The following is a 25,371-nucleotide window of genomic DNA, read 5'->3' as shown; positions in this document are numbered from 1 at the left end:
CTAATTAGCCTCCCCGATTTGAGCCTTCCTACCCCTCCTCCAAGACAGATATTAAAAAGGCATGGTCCTTTTTTTTTTTTTTTTTTGGCTTTACAAGACTGCCTGTTCCTATTAAGCAGGCTGTCATGCGCTAACACGTAGCAATTACGCACATCCAAATGCTAAAAATACATGAATGAATAGCCAAATAGGTGTGGGAAGGAGCGGTTTCTGGGGAGGTACGAACCGCCCTCGTTCGGCAGCTGTGTTACTCTGTCCTCAGTGTAAACAGTCGAGGGTGAAGGGGTTATTGCAGCCATACACGCACACACACAAAAAAACACTGAAATGCACAAAGAAATGCAGAAACACACACTCGTCCTCCCTCCTTGCACCATCAGCGGTGAGTCATCCCTCCATTCACGTCACAGAGAGACGATGCACCCTTTGGCAGGCAGTTAGGAGCAGTCGCACCGCTCTAGAGGGCTCCTTCCTCCCAGAGGAGAGACAGTGTCCGTCTCCCACGCTTCCCCTCAGGCTGGAGTGGGAGCGTGGTCAGGCAAGGAGCGAGGCCGGTGGAGGCCCCGCCCGAAGGGACCTGGAGGGTGGCAGCCCCCATCTGCTCCTCACTGCCCAGGAGCCGATGAGCACATTGTCTCCTGCGCACGCTACAACTGCATCAACCCCCTTGGCCCTCCATCATCCGTAAAGGTCAACGTACACGGTCAGCAGCCATTCATATAAATACCAGCGTCGCACAACAGCGAAGCTGTGCACACGCTTCATGTGACGCGTGTTTAAAAAGGTCTGCTAAAAACCATGCCGCTCGCATTGGGTCGTCAAACACTTTGATTACCTCCACCTCATCCACCATAGGGCAGGATCTCATGATTCCATTCAATCCAATATTGATGAGATTGTTCATATTAACATCGCTATAATCAATATTGATATTTTATATATAGATTCAAGAGGTTTATTCGTCACATACATATAAATACTTTCATACGTATGAGAACTGCTACCAACTTTTAAGTTTACCATCTGACGTTTACAAAATTGTCATGGAACAAATTCAGTCTCATACTGCAATTAAATATTTAAATTAATTTGTGACTATGGTGGTATTTAATTTTAGCAGAAAAAGGTTGTGTAACTTCTAAAGTATCAATATTACAGTTTTTATTTTTTAGTGAAATTTAAAACAACAGAATATAATGGTATTGGAGTATTGATTCCTTTAACCCATCCCTACTCCATTACAGTTAGAATACAATTACCTGGTCCCTCTTAAATTTGAATGAAAAACAGGAATATATATTAATAATACAAACATAGCAGGTCGTTTTCAGATCAATACCCTCCCAGGCAAGTACAATTTATCATAATCGTTTGCAATTACAGCACCCAACCGACTCTACCTCCTACCACTATTCCAGCTGTCCTCCATTCATAATGCCACAAGACAGGCATTGTCGCCGTCACAAAGCAGTCACAATCACCAACAAGACAGGGAAAGGAAATGATTGCCATCGGGACAAACACGCACAAGTAACACATCTTACTCAAACAGCGCCCGACTGCGGCGACTCCACTACCAAGTACCAACCAACTGTAATTACAGGCAGCGTTGATTTTTCATTACGATACCATAATCAGCACACTGCTCACTCAGTCATCTGTCAAAATAAAAAGCAACACAAGCATGCAAGCAAGTCACATGGAGGTAGCAGAGCCGAGGATGGATGCTGAATTGATTGTTTTGGGTTTCATTTTTGTTTCCACGCCTGAATTTGCGATAGGGCTGAAGAGTTAACAAACCACCAAAGATAGCACTGTGATACTGAGCTACGAAAGAAAGAAAGACCAGGGAAGCAGCAACCAAAAAAAAAGGAACAGTGGGTAGGTTTGCCCATCACAAAGTACTCACAACTAGGGATGTTAAAATGTGTTGACTAATTGACCGACTGTCAACGGGTTCTCCGTGTCAACAGTAAGAAGTAAAATCAAATCGATTTTTTTTTCTTTTTTATGTTCTACAAACGTCACTGTTTATTGCCTATTCAAAACGTTCAAAATAAAACTAAAACAAACTAACGGTGCTGTTTTCCAAATGGGAGAGGGAGAAGAGTTTTCACGTGCAGGTGGCGGAGTGGGAGAGGATCAGGTGAGAGTGGCGGTGTGGCTTTCGACTAATTCCGAGGCGGGCCAATCACAGATCATAGTTTCTCCCATCCCATAATGCAGGCATTGTTGATTCAGCAAAATGATGGAGTGCGATCCACAGCTCAGATCAGAGCAATCTTTTATCCGAACAAATTGTTTTTTTCATCGTATATTTATTTATTTTACTCTGTTTTTAATTGAATTAATCAAAAAAAAAGCCCCGTGTGTAACGGGAACACTTTCTGAGTCACGGTCTTACCCCCCCCCCCAACGACTAATCGGGAAATGCCGGAGACACGTCGACGAGCAAAAAAAACGTGTCATTAACGTCCCTACTCACAACCCAAACAAAATGGGATTAATGCAGCTCAAATAAAGCTTTGTTTTGGTTCAAAGAAACACCTCTTGACAGCTCACGGCAAGTTGGTTTTTCATTCGATTCTCAGAGCATGGCGATCGCAAGCGCAGAAGTAAAACATCAAAAAGGCCCCAACAAATTGGGGTGACTGTGTTGGAATCCATAACATTTTCACTGTGAGCTGAGAAGAGGTGCAGCCTGGCATTAAAGTGTGGCCATATTGTCATCTTTAAATGTGAAACCAAGCTATTGCCGACAGCCTGGTTAACCTCCCCGCCCCTCTTTTCAACACACGCAGGCATTAAAGGAAACTGGTATAAAAACTACATAAAATGAGGATGAGGTTGTGGTGAGAGTGAATCAAAGGAGTGAGGTGAAATATAGCCAATCGATGGTTTTAAGACTTTTAAAAAAAAAGGCCACCTCCAGTATGTTCTGCATTCCTCAGATTATTCTGTGGCATTAGCCGATTCCACTGTTACCATCATATGTGTTTGACAAACTAATTGTAGCATCAAAAGTAAAAAATGACTGCAGTCCCTAAACAACAAGTCTATCGAGTGAGTCAGCCATCTGCGCTGAAAAATCATTTCAAATAATTTCCTTTTTGAAATTTAAAATACAGCGAACGAAATAAAAAGGTCTCTTGAAAAAGAAAATGTCTTCACAAATATATATATTTTAACAATTTGGATCACTAACACTGAAGCGAAAAGAGTACTGTACCCACATTTGGCATCACATGTTGCAGAGTTGTCCGCTACCCTGCAGTATCGATGTCATTCGCCGGTGCCACTTAAGAACTGAATTTTCGACACCAAGCACCATCACAGACAGTCAGTACAGCGTCAGATAAACAATGGGTTCTTACCTGTGATACACTGAAACTGACCATCCTCTCTTTGAATGGTGAAGGCCTCACCTGGGTTTACCTGCACCAGGATAACCTGAGGACAAAGTAAAGGGACATGGTTTGTTATAAAATACCGATATAACTCTTGTGATATGAGGTCCGAGGGAATTTTATTTGGAAAATGTAGAGTTTGAGTCCACATGGTCCATGTATGCAACATAACCAAAGTAACCCATGAGCCTGTTAATAAGCAGTTGATATACTGTGACGTGGTAAAGGATGTTCACGGGTGTACAAAACGTACCCACCTCCTTTACAGCGTACTTACCTTCCAGCATATAACCATTCAAATTTATAGGACAGTGCATTCAGTAATCCACTTTTTTTTTTTTTTTAAATAATAATTCTAGTAAACCGACCTCACAGAAAAGGCTCGTCCCGCTGATAGCAGCAGAGTGCAAATCATAAAATGACTATCCGGGGGGGGGTTAAGACAGTGACTGAGACAGTGTCCCCATTACGCACAGGGCTTTTTGTTTTTGTCTCATTTAATTAGAAAATGGAACGAAAATAAACTACTGTAACAACACAAAAGATCACTCTGATCTGAGCTGCGGATCGTACCCTCTGCCGAACTGCTGCGGGATGCTCAGTGTAATGGTATGGTCCATTAGAGGGGTGTCTGAAATCGTATTATAAGATTCTTCCGGGCATTAATATGGGAAATATATTGCAACGTTCACGATTATAGGTAATGTTTCGATTTTCGAATTGAGAAAACAACCATCTACTGTAATAGCAAAAGGACTTTTTTTTTTTTTAAAAACACTTCTCTAAAATGTACTGCCTGGTTTTGAAAATGCCATCAGCCTGCAAATGGTTCCATGAATTGCTGTAGACAAATTGGATCTTAAATACCCAGAGGAGAGCCGGAGACGCTCATTTCAGCGCTAAGTCTCAAAAAAGTTGGAGTTATCATCTTACAATATGACTCGTTATATAAAGATATCCATAGAGGCAACAGCCGTTAAAAGCCGTCTCCGTAATACCCAACCTAAATCTCGGGATAGTATTTGAAGTTGTTGTTGAATGATACAAACACTCCCCTGTTAAGTAGCTGTTGATCTGTCAAACAAAGCAGGTAGAAAGCAACGGCTTGAATACATGGAGACTAGCTCCGCCTGGCCCGTTGAAATTCCCCTTGGTCACCAGTAGTTGACAATCTTTCATACAGTGACAAATCTTAACGACACTAACCTTTTCAAAAATCTTTTTCAAAACAAGATTTACCAATTAATTCAAACACATTTTTTGTTGTTTCGGTGTTTCAACCAAATGCAAGAATGAAATTCAACCGAAAAAGTTAAGGACCCTCCCAGCAATGTGGCACATTGTCATCCTGAAGATAACATTGAACTACAAGAAAATAAAGATTATAGGGTCTCATTCATATATGAATGTTATTTGTTGTATTCTATAACTTTGTTGTGTTCTATAACTACTCTACTATCTACTACTACTACGTCAAGCGCTCTGCATGCTCTATTTTTAGAAAAGTACATATGAAATATAAAGATGTTATAAAACAATTGTTATTAATCTTAATACCACAACTACAAATGGGTAATCTAAACCAAATCTATATCAATGGAGAAAATTCACTTTTGCTTTACTCATTCATACATTAAAAAAAAAAAGTATCCGTAAGCCGTTAATTACACATAACATACTTTCACAGTACTGCTCATAATGATGTTGCTTCTGTAAAAAAGGTGCCTCAACAGGCTGTAAAGACTCAACACTTAGCACTTCTCTCCCCTCTCGTCTTACCATTGTGTTCACTTTGAAATATGTTCTGTCCGCAAATCTTTACCATTCAACATCTGCTAATGTCATTGCAAAATGCCTGACTTAATACAACTGGGAGAGAGATAAAAAAATATAAAGAAAAAACATTTCCGAAAGAGACTATCAAATATTAAGTGCTAATCCTCTATTTGTCTGGTGGTGTTAAAAAAATAAATAAAAAATAAAAATAAATAATAAAAAACAACCCAAAGCCTTTCCATTTTCTCACAATGAATCCTCCTTTTTTCATCCGCTCCCATCGACTCCACACCGGAGGCTCTTATTAGGATTACGTGCCGCCGCACGGCGTGTGGGCGCCCATTACCTCGCTCTTATACAAGTTTCCATCGTAGAACCTGCACTCCCGCAGCGAGGGGCTCGGGCTCCCCCCCAGCACGGCCATCGCCAGCACCTCCATCCCGGACGTCGTTTCTATTCATGATACGAGCCAGAGAGGGTGGACGCAGCCCTTTGCCCGCCACACATAATCACATCTGCAGGCACACACCCACACCAGCAGTGTGTTTAGGTGGCCTGATGCAGAATGCTGGAGTGGGGTGGAGTGGGGTGGGGCGGTGGGCGGCAGTGAGGGGGCGGCCACAGGAGGTCTAATTGAATCAAAGTCAAAGCGCTCCCTCCTTGCACACATTTTGTTGCCCATCATTCCCTCCGTGAAGCAAACAGATTTTTTATTTTTTTTGTGGTCTGTTCCCTTCGCTTCTAGTTTTTTTTTTTTGTTTTTTTTTAACCTTCCACCCCAGAAAAAAAATAAAATAAAAATCCTAAATCAACACAGTGTGATCTCTGCCTCAGACGGATCAGATAAAACATAACTGAATTAAAAAAAAAAAAAAGGGGGGGGGGGATTAAAAATAAATAAACAAAATCACTACAGAAGGACATCTGAGCACTACTTACTGTCGCCCGCATCGCTTTCCTCTCATTCAGGTGTCGTTATTCACGCGGTGTCACAGAGAAGGACGAGACGCTCCGGGGGTCCGGCAGACCCGCTTCCCCCTTCACCCGGCCCTCATGCGGAACCACATGACCCTCTGATGCTGATGCTAACACATCTGGCCGCCGCTTGCTCCGCTCTCAACGACTCCAGCTCAAACGGCAGCGAGGGAAGCAGCAGAACGGGTGGTGGGGGTGGGAGTGCACGGGGCTAGCCGTGGGATCAGGTTCCTCCGCTAGCTGGAGGTTTGCCGTGGCGTGAAGCCCATGTTTACCAGAGGCTGGCTCTGTCTCGGAAAAGGAGAGAGAGGGAGGATAAAAATAAAAGATTGCTCCCTCGCTACTGCCTCCGACTCCCGTGCAGCCTCCTGTCTCCACGGCAACCCCTTCAACAGATAAGCCCCGGTGACCGCCGCAGATGGGAGCGAAGGACCGCCACTCTCTTCGTTAAAGAGGTAGGTAGACACGGATGGATGGGCTGAAAATCAAACGGCTCGGGGAGATCCCCTGGTTGGCGTTGGGTTTCTCACCATCCCCCCCACCCACTCTCTCTCTGACTCCCTCCCTCTCTGCCTCCGTCAGCGACTGTCGGTCTGCCCCTGTGACGCCCGCTCAGTACATCGCTCTGAGTTCATTTCAGTAATATGCTATCACTGGGAAGAGAGAGCCGTAGAGCCACGGTAAGAGCGAACGTAATGCAAAAGGGTTCTACAACCTACATGGGTGAGTGTGTGTGTGTGTCTGCGTGCGTGCGGGGATGACAACAATGGCGTAAGAGAGCCGAGCGACCCACGCAGCTTCACGAGCTGACACGCAACACTACGTTAGAGTCCCTGTCGCTCTCTCCCCTCGCCCCCTCCCAAAGATACTCATTCTGCTTGCGTGTCTTCCATTCACAGAGAAGCCGTACCGCTTCCACTAATACTCAGATCGATCGTGAGCAGCGATGACTTGGAGGGAGTTTTTATCACGAGGCTCCCGGTGAGAATAGTCGCCTCTGGCTCTCTGAGGCCACGAACAAACCTCCGACAGTCCAAACAGAAAGGCGCTTAATTCTAAGGAAATGAAATTAGACAGCTGAGGCTGCGAGTATTCAGCGCCTTTGTGGCACCCCCTGTCATTCATTCACTCCAACGCGCCACCACACTTGGAGCTCCAGTGCACAGCTGAATGCCGAGTTCAAAACAAACCCAAGACGGGAAAAAAATATAAATAAAACTTGAGGGAGGGAGCAAAAATACATATATAAAACTGGTTCAGCAAGTACAATGAGAATTTGGCAGCTCAGAGCCGGACCATTTTGCATTCAAGGGAAACTGCAAAGCAGAGTAAAATCTACCTAAGTTTATTAGTAAATATTTTGAAATGAAGGGAATAGCTTAATCTTCACGGACACCGTGTGACTCAAACATTTGCAACTCCTCAGCAGAATCACTTAAAGCAGCTGTAAGCAATTTTGGTAAAGCAGGTGCCTTTAGGATAAAGATGACATTTCCTGTAAGTAAGAAGCTACGTCAATCGCTTTGTGACACAGGCATTCCTTTGTAGAACAAAAGGTACATATGTTAATCATGTCTTGCGCAAGGACACTTTGGCATGCTACCGGGAGGAGCCAGAGATCGGACCGGCAATCCTGATTACCAGACGGCCCGCTCTACCTCCTGAGCCACTACCGCCTTAATTTTGCCTCACAAGGCAAAAATCTATTTTTATCTACACAATCAATATTTTGCTAAAACGGTAAACTCAATGCTGCTTAAAGGCAAGACATACCAGTGATCGCCAATAGAATTAAATTAAAATAAAAAACTAAGCCTTTGAAGCCAAGTGTTGTCAGAAAGGATCAGAGAAACTTTGGCATAATGAGTCGAAAATGCAGGTGAAATACATCCATTGTAATTAAGTACCAAACAGAAAATGTATGGAGTTTTTCCATTACATGGTACAGCTCAACTCCACTCTTCTCACTTTTGGTACCAGGTACTTTGTTTTCCCACTGCAGAGTACCCATAGCGACGCGGCATGACACTGCTGTGATACCATCTTCAACACGACACGCTAGAACAATGTAAGATATCAGTGGGATGGGGTTCTTGTTTTTTTGTGGTTTTATGGGTTGCAATTTCATAGAATAACCCAGTGAAAAAAATAAAAATAAATTGCGCCCGCTATAGTAGCTTAGCTATTTGGCCAGTTCACGCAGGATGTCCCGTGTTGCGCAATGATTACGCAGTGATGAAATGATGCGGCGGCGGTTCTCTGTGACCTCGCTTGGAACCTTGACGGAGGCGATACCAAAAAAGTACTAGGTACCATCCACAACTTCTGCCCGATGGAAAACCAAGAAAGGCGAGTCAAGCTGGTTCCATGCGGTGGAAAAGCGCCATTAGTGGACCCTGTAAATAAGTTGCAAGTTCAACTGTTGATTTTCTCAATTGCCCAGGAAAACTATGTTAAATCTTTCTCACAACACAAACTGAGCTCTGTGCTCATTGATCAGGGTAGTGCTTAACATCTTAAAGCAAACGGCTCCAACATGCAGAAACATACATTTTGTTCCCTCAGACTCAACCCAAGATTCTGAAACTGATGATGAAACTGTTTCAAACCCAAACCAATTGCAGCTCTAGGACTATGCCTCTGTAACTGCCAATGAAAATAAAATGTGAGCTGAAGCCACCCTAGGATCACCACAGGAGTGGACATCTTTATTGTGGCACTGACAAAATACCACACTGTCGACAGACAAAGACCCCTTAATGTGAAGTGCAGGACTCAGGACTCAGAGAAATTCTGCTATAAAGAAACATTAAATCGGCCGATTTTATTTTTAGACTTTTAAGAAAGTAAGTAGGTAGTAGCAGTAGTAAGTAACTTTTCTCCCAAAGACAGCCAGAATGTATTTGTACTCTCACCAACACGATACCACTAGCCAGTGCCAATCACGGAGAGTGGAAATGAGCAGAGTGACGACTCCAAAGTTTTAAGATGGAGGATTATAAGAGAAAAGTATTAAAGGATCCGAGGCAAAGTAACCCTGACACGGGAGGCCAGCCACAGGGTGACTTCATTTAAGGACTCGACACGCACAGGGACCCTGCAAAGGTTACATGTCGCTCAGATGACCAAGCACGCCGATGTGTAATGGCTTCCTGAACACAGAAAAAGATTGACCGACTCCAGTCACCAAAAAACACAATAAAAATACACTGGTGCTGCAAAGAAGAAGGAAACTACTTTTGTCGTATAAAAAAAAAAATTGATAAACATCCCTTCCCTTAGACCTGCTGTTGTCTGGAGTAGGGCAATGAGATTACTCATCATTACCATTTTATAGTCCTCCAGTAATATCAAGGATTGGGTCAAGTTCTAACACCAGTTTGGTTTGGCTGAATGTATTACTTCACTTAGGTATCAAAATTCAGCTTTTAATGTGGCTGAATGTTTAGACATATGATTAGGGCTGGATGGTATGGCCTAAAATTCACAGTATAATTTGAAGCATGTACGGTAACGGTATATTCATTTTTATTAAAGTTTCAATATAAATGCTTCTAACTTTTTTCAGTCATCGGTGATTTCTGATAATCGTAATTCACTAAATGTTATAAAAAACTGAAATGTATTTAAATATTTCAATAATAAAAAATATAAATAATAAATCCAAGTGAATGTTTCAGTTATACTAGAGGGCTAGCAAGATAGCATTAGCTTTGGCTATTGCTATCTTTCCTATTGTTCCCTATGGGCTGGACGGCTAGAAGGGCTAACAGAGCTAGCGATGGAGCAGGAAAACAAATTTGCTGCACCACAAACCAGCACTCAGTGACAAAAGCCCCGGCCCCCTAGCCCCCGACACACACCGCAGTGCGAGTGAGTGGAGGCAGAGCTATGTGGCCGCCGCAGCGGTGTGTGTCAACTGGCTGTCGGAGAGAAGAGAGGGAACGCACAGCTGGAACCGGTTTAAATCGATAGTGCAGAAAATTAGTATTGAAGCCGCTTCAAATATTCATAATGTATATGCATAGAAAAAGCGACATTAATACTAACCCTGCCGGTCAGCACGGTATAGTCACAATTCAAAACGGTGTACACCCTTAAATATGATTAGGTCAATGCCACAAAAGCATCAAAGGACTGACACATTTGAAGGAGTTTGTTTTATAAAGAGTTTTTGGTGTAACAGCATGTGGATCTTCATCGACAGGATGTCACAATATCTGCTCATAAATTAGTGTTATTTTGTGGAATTCGATTATTTTGATAATAGTTCTTCCTTATCGCCCAGTGGTTGGGGTTTTCGCATAGTGTTCAGCTGCACAGTCCACGTCGAGACCAAGCAGATCGATTAGCCCCGGCTGCCGCGGAGGTAGCCAGCGGTGTATTTTATTACCCAGGAGAATGGGTCCGCTCTGTGCATTCATGGCTTTTAGCTCTGACGCATCTCGCTGGTGACTCAAGGTTCAGGTTTCTCACATTTTGTTCCTCTTAATTGTTTACTGTGTGCCAACGTGGCAGAGCAGCTGGGCGACCGGGAAGCGGGAGCCAAGTGACGTGCGGAGGAGCCAGCCAGCGGCAGAACCAGCCAGGCACCAATGCAGTCGCCCCGTAGCTGACGACAAAGTTTACTCGTGCAATAGCAATTCAGAGAAATGTGACGATCTGATTTCCTGGATGCCTAGGGTGCATCACAAGACGAGGTTGTAAAGCAGATGCAGAAATTTTAATGTAGTGCTCGTAATTGTGTCCCTCAATATTCACACGATTGAAACCATAAATGTGGCATGCAAATTTTGTCGGTGGAAACATACATATTCAAAGCCCTTCCCTTTTTCCCCTGCATCACATTTTTTACAGTCTTGCGACTTTAATCATGTTCTACAGTACATACAATAGGGAACTAGCCTTAAGGCTGTTTGTCCGCAGTGTTAACCACAGAACCAGATTGTCCAGGTGTGTGATTGACTGGCTTTGTGAAGTGAAATATTTCACTTGGTTTGAAATTCAATCTTGAGAGAAGTAGACATATTTACAAGGTACAATAAACATTTTAAATTACGAAGAAAGAACGATCAAGAAGCTATGTATAAAATATTCTTGGGGAAGGGTTTATTCAAAGAAGTCTTCAATAGATGTTATAAACGTGGCAGGCACAGTATATTGATGGAAAACAGCACCAGAGTCCTACTGGCGAAACTACCAATGTACGGCAACAAACCCCGTGAAATAACGGAAAACACTTTGTCCAATAATGCATTTCTCTCAGCCTTTACATACAAATAAACTGTCCATTCTCACTGCTTTCTAGATCTGAACATATCATCCAGTGTTTACTCTAGAATTTTTTCAGGCCTGGTGAAAAGGAAAAAGGAAAAAGCCCAGAGGAGACGAGGTGCATATTGGCGCGGTCGGCTTCGGTCAAATTTTGTTTGCTTGGTATATTCAAGACTTACAAAGTAATCACAAGGAGAGGATGATTTAATAGGCTGCATTAATTGCATGAAAATAATTATGAATATGTTTAAGTATATACATACATATATATATACAAATAAATAGAAAAAATATAAATGAGTAAATAACTGGGCAGAGGCGGTGGTGTGCCCGAGTCCCGGGATCCCACCTGTGGGATCTTTCATTCTGATTCATGGGATCTTAAATCACTTTCATTGCACTGCAGGGTTTCTTGAGACCTTCCAAATCTTATGCGAAGTTGCCATTTTCAAGCACGCAAAGTGAGAAAGCGAAACTCCTGCAGCGCACACCGCAGTGATGGTGCAGGTGCGGTGTCACCCCCACAGACACTCGCTCCCTCTCCCATTTGTAAAACAGGACCATTCGTTTATTTAGAACGTTTTGAATAGGCCATAACAAAAAACAAAAAAAAAATAAAAAAAGATTTTGGATTTAACTGTTGACGTGGAGAACACAGAGACAGTCAGTCGTTAGTCGGCACATTTTAACACCCCTACTTTGTACATGTGTACATAAATGAGTGTAAATTCCAATAAAAAAAAAGGGTAATAAAAAAAAAATTTGGAGGGACAGTGTTATTTTCGGCATTACATTTTTATTTTTTTGGCCTGGCGGGGTTCTCGTTGGCCTGGCCTAGGGGGAGACACTGACATCCCATTATATTCACCTGCTCAAAGTATTCAACATACTCCACAGAGCTGCGTGTCCATATGTTGTCACAGCGAAGAATAGGACATACGCTTCTAGTTTCTGGCAAGGTGACAATCATTTTTCCTCCCAGATATTTTTAACATTTAAATCTGAACAATCATAAAACTTATATTTCCATGTTTTATTTATAAATGAGTCATTATAGTACCTCTAGCTTCATCCATAACGATCCTCTATTGTCTAGCACTAATTAATATTAATGAGCTGATCTTTGAGTGACAGGTAATAACCCGCTCACCAATCAAAAACAGGTGAGAATTGAGAAGGTTATTGTAAACCAAACTCAGCAGGTGGACATGGCTTCCTAATGCCAACATTTGATATAATTGGCTGTTTGTAATGGAATGTATCTGACTATACCATGGGATTTTACTTTCTTAAAAATAGTAATTTCTACGATTTATACATCAATGTTCTTTTATCGTGGTAAGGAGACTGAACAAAATGCGTGATGTGTAAGGAAAAATTTATATTGGTGTTTCAACTTGAGTTCAAATTTAAATATTGTTCCAAAGGAGCTGCTGAAATGTGGAAATCAGTCTGACTTAAGATTTAAGAATTGGTAATGGAAGTTTAAGACAATTATAGCAGATTTCAATTAAGTATTCATAATAAACTTGTAAGTACTTACTTGAGAGTGAATCATCATTCAAATAACATTTGAAACGTAAGAAAGAATTTCCTCCAATCAAAAGGCTATTTAAGTCAAGGTTGTTTGAATAGATGCTACCTAAGGAGTCCACAGCACTAGGGATGTTAACAATTAATCGACTATCAATAACTTTTTTGATAATAATTTAATAGATACAATTTCAAATCAAATAATTAACTGAACAATCTGCAGTCTTGTTGTAATTGTATCAATACGAGTTTTCCGCCTGCGCAAAGAGTGCAGGGTGTTTTAAAAGCTGGCACATTCACCATTGCAGTCGAGACAAACAGACATGGCTACGCGCAGAAAACGGGAGCTTTTTGATGCCGAGGAGGAAACTATGTTTGTTGTTGCTCAACAACTAACCCTCAACTCACGCCAAGATGAGTCGAAAATACTCCGGTATGTGAGAACCGGCTCCAGGAGTCTTGCCTGGAAATTCTCCATTTTTAAATGAAATAAGGAGAAACGCCCCTTGCGCCCAAGTCACAAAATTGCGCAGGTCCCCAAGTGCCTTGGCGCCACCTCCAGATGACGTCATTAGCTTTTATGTTATCAATTAATCAATGATTGTTAAGGTTAACAACTATCGATTGAGGAAATTACTTTACTTTAAATTGGCATTCCTACACAGCACCTTTTCGAAAAACATCCTTCATACTAAAAAAAAAAAAAAAAAAAAAAGGAAGACAGGGAACTGTAATTTTCTTCATTTAGGTGTTCAGTTTCATATAGGCCAGCCTCCACCCACAGGGGAGGCTGAATCTCTATGGAAACATTGCTTTACTCAGAAAACACAGGAAAGCAGCACCAGTACAGAAGAGCAGCAATTAAGCTGCACGTATTCTTTAATTCGTATAGACCTCTTGTAGAGGCCATCATATTGCTGCAATACATTGGAGTGTATTATAGTAAACCCCACTGCCACACAACCAACACCTGTTGTTTTAAGGCTTTCAATAAAAATGGATGCAGGAACCTCATGGTACGAATCAAATTGGATCTTCAGCGATCAAATTCCATCCGACAGTGACCCGTGACTTTCCTTTGTCTTCAAAATGTGGAGCAATTTGTTTTTTAATAAAGTCTCACCCGCCCCCACTCCAGAGACTTGAGTGTGTATTTGATTTCGGAAACACAGCAATAATTTGATCACTTTGATTTTATATTATTGTACAGGGGAAATCAGGCAATATACCTTGATGTGTTTCACTCTGATATTCCGTCAAGGGAGCGGAAGCATTAAAGAGAGGCTATAAAAAAATATTAAAATGTCGCCGCATTTATATTAATCTGCATTGTGAAGAAATATAATATGTCTTAGATTTAAGGAAGGAAAAATATAAATAAACCACCTATGTGTTTGATTGGGTAGAGAGAAGGGCACAGAGAGCTTTCAGAAATTTTCAAAAATTCCATTACAGATAATGCCAAGTTGATCATAACAGTATTTGCTTCCGTTGACTTAAATGACTTCAGTAATTTTTTGCCTAATACAAAAACATTATTTTAACCGCCTAAATAACTTGAAATCTATAATTTAATATTTGAATCAGAGATTGAAGGAAATGACAATTAAACCTCCCCTTGACTGGAGTTCATTGCAGGGCTGCTCCGGGCCAAGTGTTCCCAGCACTCAGAGTCATCACTGTCCACCGACTCATGGCAACTGACAAACTGGTGAGTAAAACGGCTCCACCTCCATCTCCTGAGCCTTCCTAGACGATTCAGTTACTGGCAAGGAGACCCTGGAGTAAGTTGCCGTTTTGTCACACAATCTCCAACCTGATGGCGACTTGTGAGGGGCGAACATCCAAGACCCTGTCTCCCGTGTCCGACCGTGGCATGCAAGACCGGCATCGGAAAAAAAAAAAAGAATAAAATGAAAGTCCAGGAACGAGGTCTCGCTCTCCAGCAACTGAGGCCCACGCAGGGCACACAGCCACAGGCAGATCACACTCCCCCGGTTGTCTGATCCAGAGCTATTTTACACAAAGTGCTTCATTCCAGAGGACCAAAGCAAGCACTCGCCGAACCATTTTCAATCTCGGCACCAGTCGAGGAAAGTTGAAGGCCGATGAAAGCCCATGTTAGAATTCAGTTGGAATTCCAGCAGACAGCTTGACATATTACCTAGTGTCTCCACCGCTCTCTCAAAACCCGGCTACATTTTACCAGACTGACATGATCAAAGTGTGCTTTCCTCTGATTGACTGGATGATTCTCAGTGAGAAGTTACTCCCTAAAGGCACATTTTTGTATTTTTCCAGTATTTTTAGAGCTTATAGAGCTTATTGTGCGTAATCACCGGGTGTCATGACATTTCACTGCATATATGTATGACCGTATGTATATGTATGTGACAAATAATCTCTTGAACTTGAACTACAGCAAGGAGGAAGTCGTCAGATAGTGATACTGAGGATATTTAGCAGAAGTACATGATGAGGCAAATGACTTGTACCTGTAAACATAAAAAATAAAAAAATCCTACACATTGTGGTGCTTTCCCTTGAAAAATAAAGGTATCAAGCCAGGTCTTCAATGCAAGATCAATTAAATTAAAGGGACATGACATAAGTTGAAAACACAGGAAAGCCTTGTATGTCCACTGCAGTGGCGAAGTAGCAGATGTATTCAACAGTTCACAAATAAAAAAAGAAAGATTAAATACCGGTTGGGGGCCAAAAAAATAATTATTCATGATTATATGAAATCCATTTCTGGAGCCAGTGCCCCCTGTTGACGTAAAAAAAACTGCACAGAGGCTGTTTAATTAGGTACGTTGGTATGGCAAACTAGATTTGTGACCCCTGGTGAAAACCATTACGATGTTCATGATAGTAAATTCTTCCATAATCACTCAGCCCTACAGCCCTTCGTCTCTGACTCAGACTAATTGATCTAACAGAGCGTTAATACCAGACCCACAAGACCGTGGGTGGGGAGGGGGAGGGGGCACAGTACAAAGAATGAGGTGTCCTTGCCGTTTCCCCTACTAACAAAAGGTCAGAGAGACGGAGGGGTCGCCATCACGGCGACTCCGCTTCACTGTCACCGAAGCCAGACCTCCCACCACAGAGGTCCCTGCATCTCACTCTCCAGCTGTCAGGGGGGACACACACACACACACACACACACACACACACACACACACACACACACACACACACACACACACACACACACACACACACACACACACACACACACACACACACACACACACACACACACACACACACACACGACGTCAATTCTCTTATTAACTTCTGACAAACAGCACTTTCAACTCTGAGTAGGCAACAAAAATGAAAGCACGCCACATCTGACGCTACACCTGCTTCTCACCAAACTGCCTAATACCTTGTTTATCTGGCACCAGTTTCAATTGTACAAATAAAGGATAGCTGAAAGGTTAATGAAATGCACAACAATGGAAGACATCAGACGGCACGAAACGCTCCCCGCAATGATCGCAGGAAGCTCAGAAAACAACAACCATCGTGTGCTGCCTGGGGCTTGTTATTCTTCCACGTGAGGGCTGTTACAATCATGGCCATGCAGCGTCTCTACACCCGCTTTGAGCAACGGTGTGGTGTTTGGACTTTCCAGGCTTAACTAGCCAGCAAGCTTTAACACATAGCATCCATGTGTAATCAGGCGACTGGGGAGGTAACTGAATTCAACAAAAACGTCACCTTCACAGCCAAAAAAACAAAAAACACTAAATCTGATCTCCCCGTCAGACAAAGGTTGATCCCGCTGAGGGATTTTCCACTGTGGAAAATAACAAGAAGACTGGAAAGTCTTGTTTATAGGGCAGAGCTAATATTAGCAAGTCTTATCTGGACAAACCCAGCACGGGTGAGGAAAGCATGGAAGAGATATTGCTGTAGGTTCCATACTACCCCCTCCTGACAGTCACGGGCACTTAAGCAAATCGGACTGATGGCCATCGAAATGACAGGGGAAATCAGCGTGGCTTGTCAGGGCCTTTCCATCTCAGCCTGACGCTGAGCGGAGGTGAAAGGAAGCATAATCTCATATCCTTTAATTTACAGCAAAACCTCCCATCAAGAACCAGCATAAGAGAGCCCCCGTTTGAACTGCACCTCAAATTCTGTCAGAAACTGCCAAACTAAAGAAAGCAAAGGTGTCAACTCTTCAAAGAGAGTGAACAGTTTGTGAGACATTTTGTTTGTTTTATTGATCCAAGAGGTCTCATTTAGATTTGTTTAAACTTTTATCCAAGAGGCACTGCACAATATGGACTGTAAATATGGATAAAATCGTAGTTGGACTGTCATAACAATTTAAGATTAGGGGTGTTTTGGGACCAAACAGTTGTGGGGTCTCCCTGAAGGTCCCTCAAGGGCTCTTTTTGCACTGCTTCCCAGGAGGGCACGGAGCTGGGACACACACAAATTTTTTCCTAGGGCTGACAGCTATGCCATTGTTAGATAGTCTTGATTTGTAAAAATAAAAAATAAATAAAAAGGCTTGTTTCTAAATAAGTACATTTTATTTGAATATTAAAAATTATAAATAACAAAAATATGACAATGCTTAACACATACCTAAACAGTGAAGAGCTTCAGCAATGCTAGACTTTAGAATAACAAACAATAAGTTACACCAAAATAAGCGCAGAAAAACAGATGCTATCTTTGCAAGAGGGGAATGCTGGTTGTAAAGGGCAAATTATTTCCTGCAGCTCCGATCAGAGCCATCTTTTCCCCAAAACAAAGCAATAAAATCTCTAGATGTAACTCATTTACTCAGTTTCCGGCTGCTGCTCCGCTACGGAGTAGAACCGCAGATGGCTCCTGAAAAAATAATCCAGTTCCAGTGGCAAAGTTGACCAGCGCTCCGGTCGACTTCGCACATTAGTATTTTCTTCCGTTTTTTTAATCAAAGTGTCCGCCAAAAAAAGCATTGGCAGTTATCTCTTACGGCCGCAATGCACTTGTGGATATAAAAACTTCCCCAAAAGAACAACTTTGGGAGTTTTTATCCGTGGAACTAGAGTAGCCGACTGAAATTTTACACGCGAACACTCAACAACAACAACAAATATGGAGCCGCTGTTCCACGAGCGGGCCCATGGAGAAAGCACCGTGGTAATCGAGGCGGCATTCGGGTCAGAATGAGGACGCAACCTTACCGTCCACCTCTGCCAAGCATCCTTCTTGCCAACGTTCAGTCTCTGGAGAACAAGATGGATGAACTTCGAGCGAGGAGTAAATTCCAACGGGAAACTTTTGGTAAACAACCGCTGGTTTAACCCCAACAACACCAAGTCTCTCCCCTAGCTCCTGCTCGTCGAACCTGGAACAGCCGACAATCTTATGCCATCCATTTTATCTTCCCTGGGAATTCAGCACGGTCATCATTACAGCCGTTTATATTCCACCGCAAGCGGACACCAACACAGCACTGTTGGACCTGTATGATGTGTTGTGCGGATTTCAAAACAAACATCCCGACGCGGCTGTGGTGGGGACTGGGGACTTTAACACGGCGAACCTTAAAAAAAGTTCTGCCTAATTTCCACCAACACATCACGTGTGCCACCAGGGGAGAACTTTGGACCATTGCTACACACCTTACAAGAACGGATACAAGACCGCCTCGCTCCCTGCTGTCGGGAAATCAGATCACGCCACGATTTCGCTGGTTCCCGTTTACAGGCGTCGTGCGAGACATGGTGGTGACGAGGGAAGTGAAGCAGTGGACGGACCAATCAGAGGCTGCGCTTCAGGACGCTCTGATTGACGTCGACTGGGACATGTTCCAATCGGTTCAAGTGACGTCAGTGAGTTTATGGATGTAGCGGTGAGCTTCGTGGCTACATAAGCAGACAGCATCGTTCCCACGGTGAAAGTTCAGATATTTCCAAACCAGAAGCCGTGGGTCGATAAATGCATCCGCTACGCTCTGAATGCTCGCACGGCGGCTTAAAACGACGGTCTTGTATCCGGAAATATGGACAATTACAAAGCGGCGTCATACAATCTGCGGAGGGCGGTGAAGGACACTAAACGGACGTACAGAGAGACTGGAGTTACAGATGGAGCAACGGGACACCAGACGCTTGTGGCAGAGGCTGCAGAATATAACAAACTACAAGAGCAGCTCCTCCCCAGCCACGAGTGTCGGCGCCTTGCTAGCCAACGAACTGAACTCCTTTTATGTGCGGTTTGAGTCTGGCAACAGCACCGCTAGCTCGCCGGCTAAGTGGAGTTACACCACTGGGGATGAGCGCGCACTCTCAATGTGTGAGAATCAGGAGGGCTCTGATGCGAGTGAACACCAGGAAAGCTGCAGGCCCAGATGGCATATCTGGACGAGTACAGAAGACCTGTGCTAACCAGCTAGCCCCAGTGTTCACTACAATATTCAACATCTCCATGGCTGAATCAGTGGTCCCGTCCTGCTTCAAGAGGTCCACCGTCGTTCCTGTCCCGAAGATCGCCTCTCCTGCCTGCCTGAATGACTACCATCCGGTGGCCCTCACCTTGGTGGTCATGAAGTGTTTCGAGAGGTTGATTGAGGATTATACCTGCGCCTCCCTCCCCCGCACCTTGGACCCGTTGCAGTTCACGTACCAGCAGAACAGATCCACGGATGACGCAGTGTCCCCAGGTACTTCATACCATGCTCACGCACGTGGATGGCCGGAAGGGGGCGTATGTGAGATTGCTCTTCATTGATTATTGTTGGGTTTTCAACACCATAGTCCCCACCAGACTTGCTGTCAAGCTAAAGGAGCTTGGACTGAATACTCCGCTGTGTGCCTGGATCCTGGACTTCCTCTCAGCCCAACCCCAGTTGGTTAGGGTGGGGAAGCACATTTCCATCTCTGTCACTCTGAACACAGGATCCCCCCAGGGCTGCGTCCTCAGCCCCCTACTGTACTCCCTGTACACACATGACTGTGTGGCCAGGTCCAGTTCCAACACCATCCTCAAGTTTGCTGACGACACAATTATCGTGGGCCTGATCACCGACGGTGATGAGAAGGCCTACCGTGAGGAGGTGGCTGACCTGTCACTCTGGTGCCAGGACAACAGCCTCCACCTGAACGTCAGCAAAACGAAGGAGCTGATTGTGGACTTTAGGCGTGGATTACAACCGAGGACACACACGTCCTTGGTGATTAATGGGACTGCTATTGACAGGGTGTGCAGCTTCAAGTACCTGGGAGTCCACATCATAGAGGATTTAACATGGACTTTACAAACAGACACTCTGGTGAGAAAGGCGAGGCAGCGTCTTTACCACCTCAGGCAGCTGAGGAAATTCCGGGTCTTGGTGAGGATCTTCAAGTCCTTCTACTCTGGAACAGTTGAGAGCATCCTGACAGGCAACATCACTGCCTGGTTTGGGAACTGTACTGCTCAGGACAGGCGGGCCCTGCAGAGGGTGGTGCGTTCAGCTGAACGTACCACTGGAACTACCCTCCCCTCCATGCAAGACTTATACACCAGGAGGTGTAGTAGCAGAGCTGCAGGATCATGAAGGATCCTCATCACCCCAACAACGGACTGTTCCAGCTGCTGCAGTCGGGCAAGCACCTCCGCAGTCACACAGCGAGAACAGAGAGACTGAGACGGAGTTTCCTCCTCAAGCCATAAGAACTGTCAACGCTGACCTCACCAGGGGTCCTCACTGAGCCACACACATAGGCTCCATTACCTACTGTACTGTATGTAGCATACTGTACAGCATACTGTGTCACTGTTCAGGGTTGTTCGGTGTTACCGTATCGCCGTGCCGTACTGTTGTATACTGAGCTGTATATCTCACAAACACTGCCTCACTTTATTCACATGCCACTTTAATGCACATATCTGTATATACATAGCCTATCCCATATGCATAAGCCTATTCCGTTTATCTATTTTGTACCCCCACCCTGCATTACCCTTGAGGTCTTATTTTATTCTATAGTATTCAACTTACTGCATTACATTTTAGAAATCAGTTAGTTAGTCAAGTAGAAATTCTTAGGTAGCTACTGTGTTCAGTCTAGAACATAGTGTGTAATCACCGGGTGCATTGCATTGACATTTCACTGCATATATGTATGAAAGTATGTATATGTATGTAACGAAAAAACCTCTTGAATCTTGAATTGAATGCACCGCGGCCTGGCTCAGCCCCTTAAGCCAGTGATTGGGAACCTCTGCACTAGAGGACATTCTGTCAGGTATATTTCCCACTTTCATCGCAATATCTTGAACATCTCTAAAATTACTGGGCATTCTGGGCAAAGGCACACTCCCTCTTGTACACGCAGTGAACGGCCAGAGAGGGAGACATGTAATATAATATATGTAATATTCAAATTTTATTCCAATTTCCTTCCTGCAGGCCTTGCCCAAGGTATGCGGGTACAGCGCGTTCCGCAGCTCTCCAAACTCCTCACCTAATTTCATTAAAGAGCAGCGCGCCACAGTCGAGACCCCCCAGCGCACACTACATTTGTTTACCGGTGGAGCTTGCCCGCCCCAATATGGCGACCATGTCTAAAAATATTACCCACAAAAATATGGGGAGAATTGTGAACCAGAATGGTATAAATATTTTATCGTGGTAACATCTTTGGCCGTATCACCCAGCACTAGGGTGACGGTTGCAGTGTTACCTGTTGGGGGCCCTCTCCGTTGACCATGGTTGGAGGCGGTGGTGAGGCCAGGAGGGGGAGGTCAGGGCTGAGAAGCTGGCCAGACTCCAGGGGTGGGGTATGGTCTGCCATGCCTCCCTCATTCACACCACTCAAGAGGTACTCCTGCGAACAATACAGAGCAATCAATATAATTACAAATAGTGCTTCAAAAATTAAGCTGCATTATATAACAATGTCGCATCATTATCCTTCATATCCAAGAGGTCTCAACTTTCCCATGAATGTAAAGCATTCACTATAAGAGCTATTCTACCACCAAAGACAGGCTGTAAGGTGTCATGTTACTGTCATTATGATCAACCTTGTTTACATATGATCTACCAAACTACAAGGGGTGAGCTGCAGAACCACCAACATGAAGGATCTTTTCCAGCAATTCATTGGGGCCAACACTTCAGGGTTCTACTGAGCCCTCTTAACTGGACCCCCAGCAAAAGAGAGACGCCTTCATGTTTTTCAACCAAACGAAAGACACATTTCACCAACAGCTCATGTCTGGCCGAATCTGTTGTGGCCAGGAGGGTTCAAAGGGGTGAACGTTATTAAAATCTAGTCCTTGCCATAAACATTTGAAATCTCCAAGGCCTTTCACAGAATCTTTCTGTATCTTAAAAAATAAGCAAATAAACCCGTCTCTGCTGCTCTCATACACTGCACTCTTCTACTTTAATAGCCCAGAACACAGAACATATATTAAAGTATATTACAAGTTATAATCCAGGGAACCACCATCGGGGCATAAGAAAATTTGAGATAATGATATGAGCTATAGTGAAAAGAGCTCTACCGCAGTCCTTGTGCTACAATAGAGAAAAGGCTTATGGGAAGTCTGTGTGAGCTTGTATGTGCCATTGTTTGATTTGGCTTTGGCGGGATTTTGAACTGTAAGTAAATTAAACAGACCTAGGGTCATATTTCAAGAGACTTTCAAGTGTTGAGTAATTGTATCTCCATAATTTCTCATTAAAGAGTAATGAGTGATTTGACGGAATTAGAAATTAATTTTGATGGACAGTTCTTTCCTCAAATTTAAGATTTATCTGATTTCCTTAGTTTTACAATAGGAAAAATACATTAACTACTGTTTGGTGCAACATATGAACTTCTACAAAATTGACTTATTACAGAACATTTAGTATACAAGCCAATCAGGATGTTCGATTGTCGTGTCTAAGGCAGATGGAAATGACAAAAATCCAAGCCGTCAAATAACAGGCCGAGTCTTTTTCCTCCCAAATCAACCACACTAAGTGAGGTTGAAGGTACTGGACATGAGCTTCTCTTGTGTTATATAGTAAGAAGAAATTAGAAATGGAAGCTAACAAACAACCTGCCACAGATGATGGCTATTACCATTCATCTTAATTAAAGGGCAAGGTTGCAAGCAGCATTTGAGGCTATTGTGTTTTGACTATAATGGAAAAGGGAAGGCCCGTGGATGGTAGGAACAATGTCAAACAATGGACTGCAGGGAAATAAAATGTCCTCCTTCCCTTTTGACCGGCTCTGGCCGCCTTTAGCTCTGACACTGGTCTAAGATGGGATACTAAGATGGGATACACTATGACGCACGTCACAATAACGTTCCATTTGATAGCATCGAAAAGGAAACTAGCCAGGATCAATTAAATGCTAATGACGGGACTCTCTCACTCCTGAAAAACGAGTTGCATGGGTCACAAAGAGCAGACTCAGAGAAACGCAACATGTGTCCTTGAACTGAATTACAAAACAGCGCATGCGCCCTGAAACCAGGCAGTGATCTGGCTTATCTTTCGGCTGTGGCCACTCCCCTCCTTAAGCTTAAACAAAGTCAGTTTACAGCGGGATGGTCAATGAACTGGATTTAGGGAAGTGCTCCCACAGAAGAGGAGCAATGTAAGATTAGCATCGTGGATTTAGATGAGGCTAGTGGCAGGCAGCTTCTGCAGTCAATAGGCCTTCGGGTGAAATAAACATGGCACATTTATTTAAAAGCAAAGCTGAAAAGCTTCCATTTTTATATAAGATTATGGTTAAAGCCTTTTTAGATGCTGTGTTTTTTTATTTTTATTGTCTTTTCATCGAGCAGTGTGGATGGGAATAGTGGACAATTTGTATTTGTACTATTTCATTGCTCCCGTTTTAAATTTAAAGCACAGTGTTTCTCTGTAGTTCAAATGTGCTTTATGAATAGAGATTCAATAATCGGCCGAACAAATATCCTTAATCCAACACACCATACGTGGTTAAAAACAGTGGCCAAAATCAAACTAAATGAAAGATGTGACGGTGATCAATCCTCCACTTTCAGGCTTAAAAGGACCACATCGGTTTAATTCTGACGTCTCACCATAATCAGAGATTTTTTCCACCTTTAGCCTCTGTGTGCACACCTTTAGCCTCTGTGTATACATCATATACATGAGTACATGTCGGCCTACCACACAAGACGCCTGGTGGAGAAACACAGCCACCTGTGTTAGTTTTCATCAACATTGACCAATTATTCATTACAATTCTGTGACGTTTTAGGTGAAATTTGTGAAAATGTAGGCATTCGGTTATCTATTAAAGAAAGAAGGACTCAGTGAAAAGCAGACTTCATGCCACCTGACCAAGCCAAAGAGTCTTGTCAAATATAGGGACAAACAATAAATACAGAAATATTGAATTTAGGTTGGGTTAAATCACATTCTATAGCTCTGGTCTGGCTCATTTGCAATTAACTCTAGTACATGCATGGGCAGAACGGGTATAGAGTCGATACTTTTATACGGTAGCAAACAAATTCCATCAACACTATCATGTTTCAATAAAATCTGCTGCAGTCGACGCTAAATCTCATTACATTCAGCGTCAGTGAACCAATAATAAAACAAAACGTTTTCACAGCCATTGTACATGTATAAGGCAAGAGGGGATCCTTTATTTAGATATGTATTTATTTATTTTAGGAAGCTAATAGAGAAATCTGCTTTGTTTTGAATCAGCATTTACCTGAGTATTTTCAGTATTAAAAAAAGCATCGTAAAAAAAAAAAAAAAGAAGTGTCATTTTAGAGCATGTGTTTAAGTTAAGGTATAGACGTCCAAAGACTTGGAAAGGAGAATTTTTCCACTTCCCAAGTTGCAGAGAATCATAATCTACAACAAACAATTCAAGTTTGGAAGCTAAATCACCTTTTCCGAAGGTAAAAAAAACAAACAAACACAAAACAAAAAACAAACAATATAGGTCTTCCTGTCCTGGTTCATTTATTCAATTAAGTGTAGAAAGCCCCTTGGCTGTTACAGCAAAGAAAACATTCCCCAAACATACCCCAAAGTAACATTCCTACACAAATCCTGGAAACAAACAGATTTTAGCTGAGAGGAAATCAAATTTGAATGTGGTTAAGACACGATGCACAGCAAGCGAGCAGATGTTTCTCAGTTGTGGTTTTGGTACGGCAGGGAAAACACCTTGAGAGGGATGAAACTGCGATGCTATGGAAATCATTTTCTCACCATTTTCCCGGTTTAAACTTTCTAAATATTTTACTTGTTAAAAAAAAAAAAAAAAAAAAGGTAAAAATGTTGCAGTACTTTTGATCTTTAAAAAACTAAGCCTGTCTTACTCGTCAAATTAAGTAACAAACTATATTTGACATGGCATTTGATTTGATTATAATATTAAGTTCTAAATCCCAAAACTTGCAA

General features: G+C 42.9%; 1 protein-coding gene across 2 annotated transcripts in view; it reads right to left on the bottom strand.

Annotated features, from left to right (window-relative positions):
* The window catches only part of fndc3a (fibronectin type III domain containing 3A), a 68,246-nt gene that overhangs the window by 41,810 nt on the left and 1,065 nt on the right, over nt 1-25,371 (bottom strand). For both annotated transcript variants that reach the window (XM_080006407.1, XM_080006408.1), the window contains exons 2-3: nt 21,650-21,793; nt 3,375-3,450 (exon numbers count right to left, since the gene is read on the bottom strand). In XM_080006407.1, coding sequence (XP_079862533.1) covers nt 3,375-3,450; nt 21,650-21,760 — 187 coding nt within the window. In that variant the 5' untranslated portion in view covers nt 21,761-21,793. The remainder of the gene's footprint in view (nt 1-3,374; nt 3,451-21,649; nt 21,794-25,371) is intronic.

The sequence above is a fragment of the Zeus faber genome, assembly GCF_960531495.2.
Source record: "Zeus faber genome assembly, chromosome: 9".
NCBI classification, from domain to species: Eukaryota; Metazoa; Chordata; class Actinopteri; order Zeiformes; family Zeidae; genus Zeus; species Zeus faber.
This window is presented reverse-complemented; position numbering and strand designations above follow the sequence as displayed.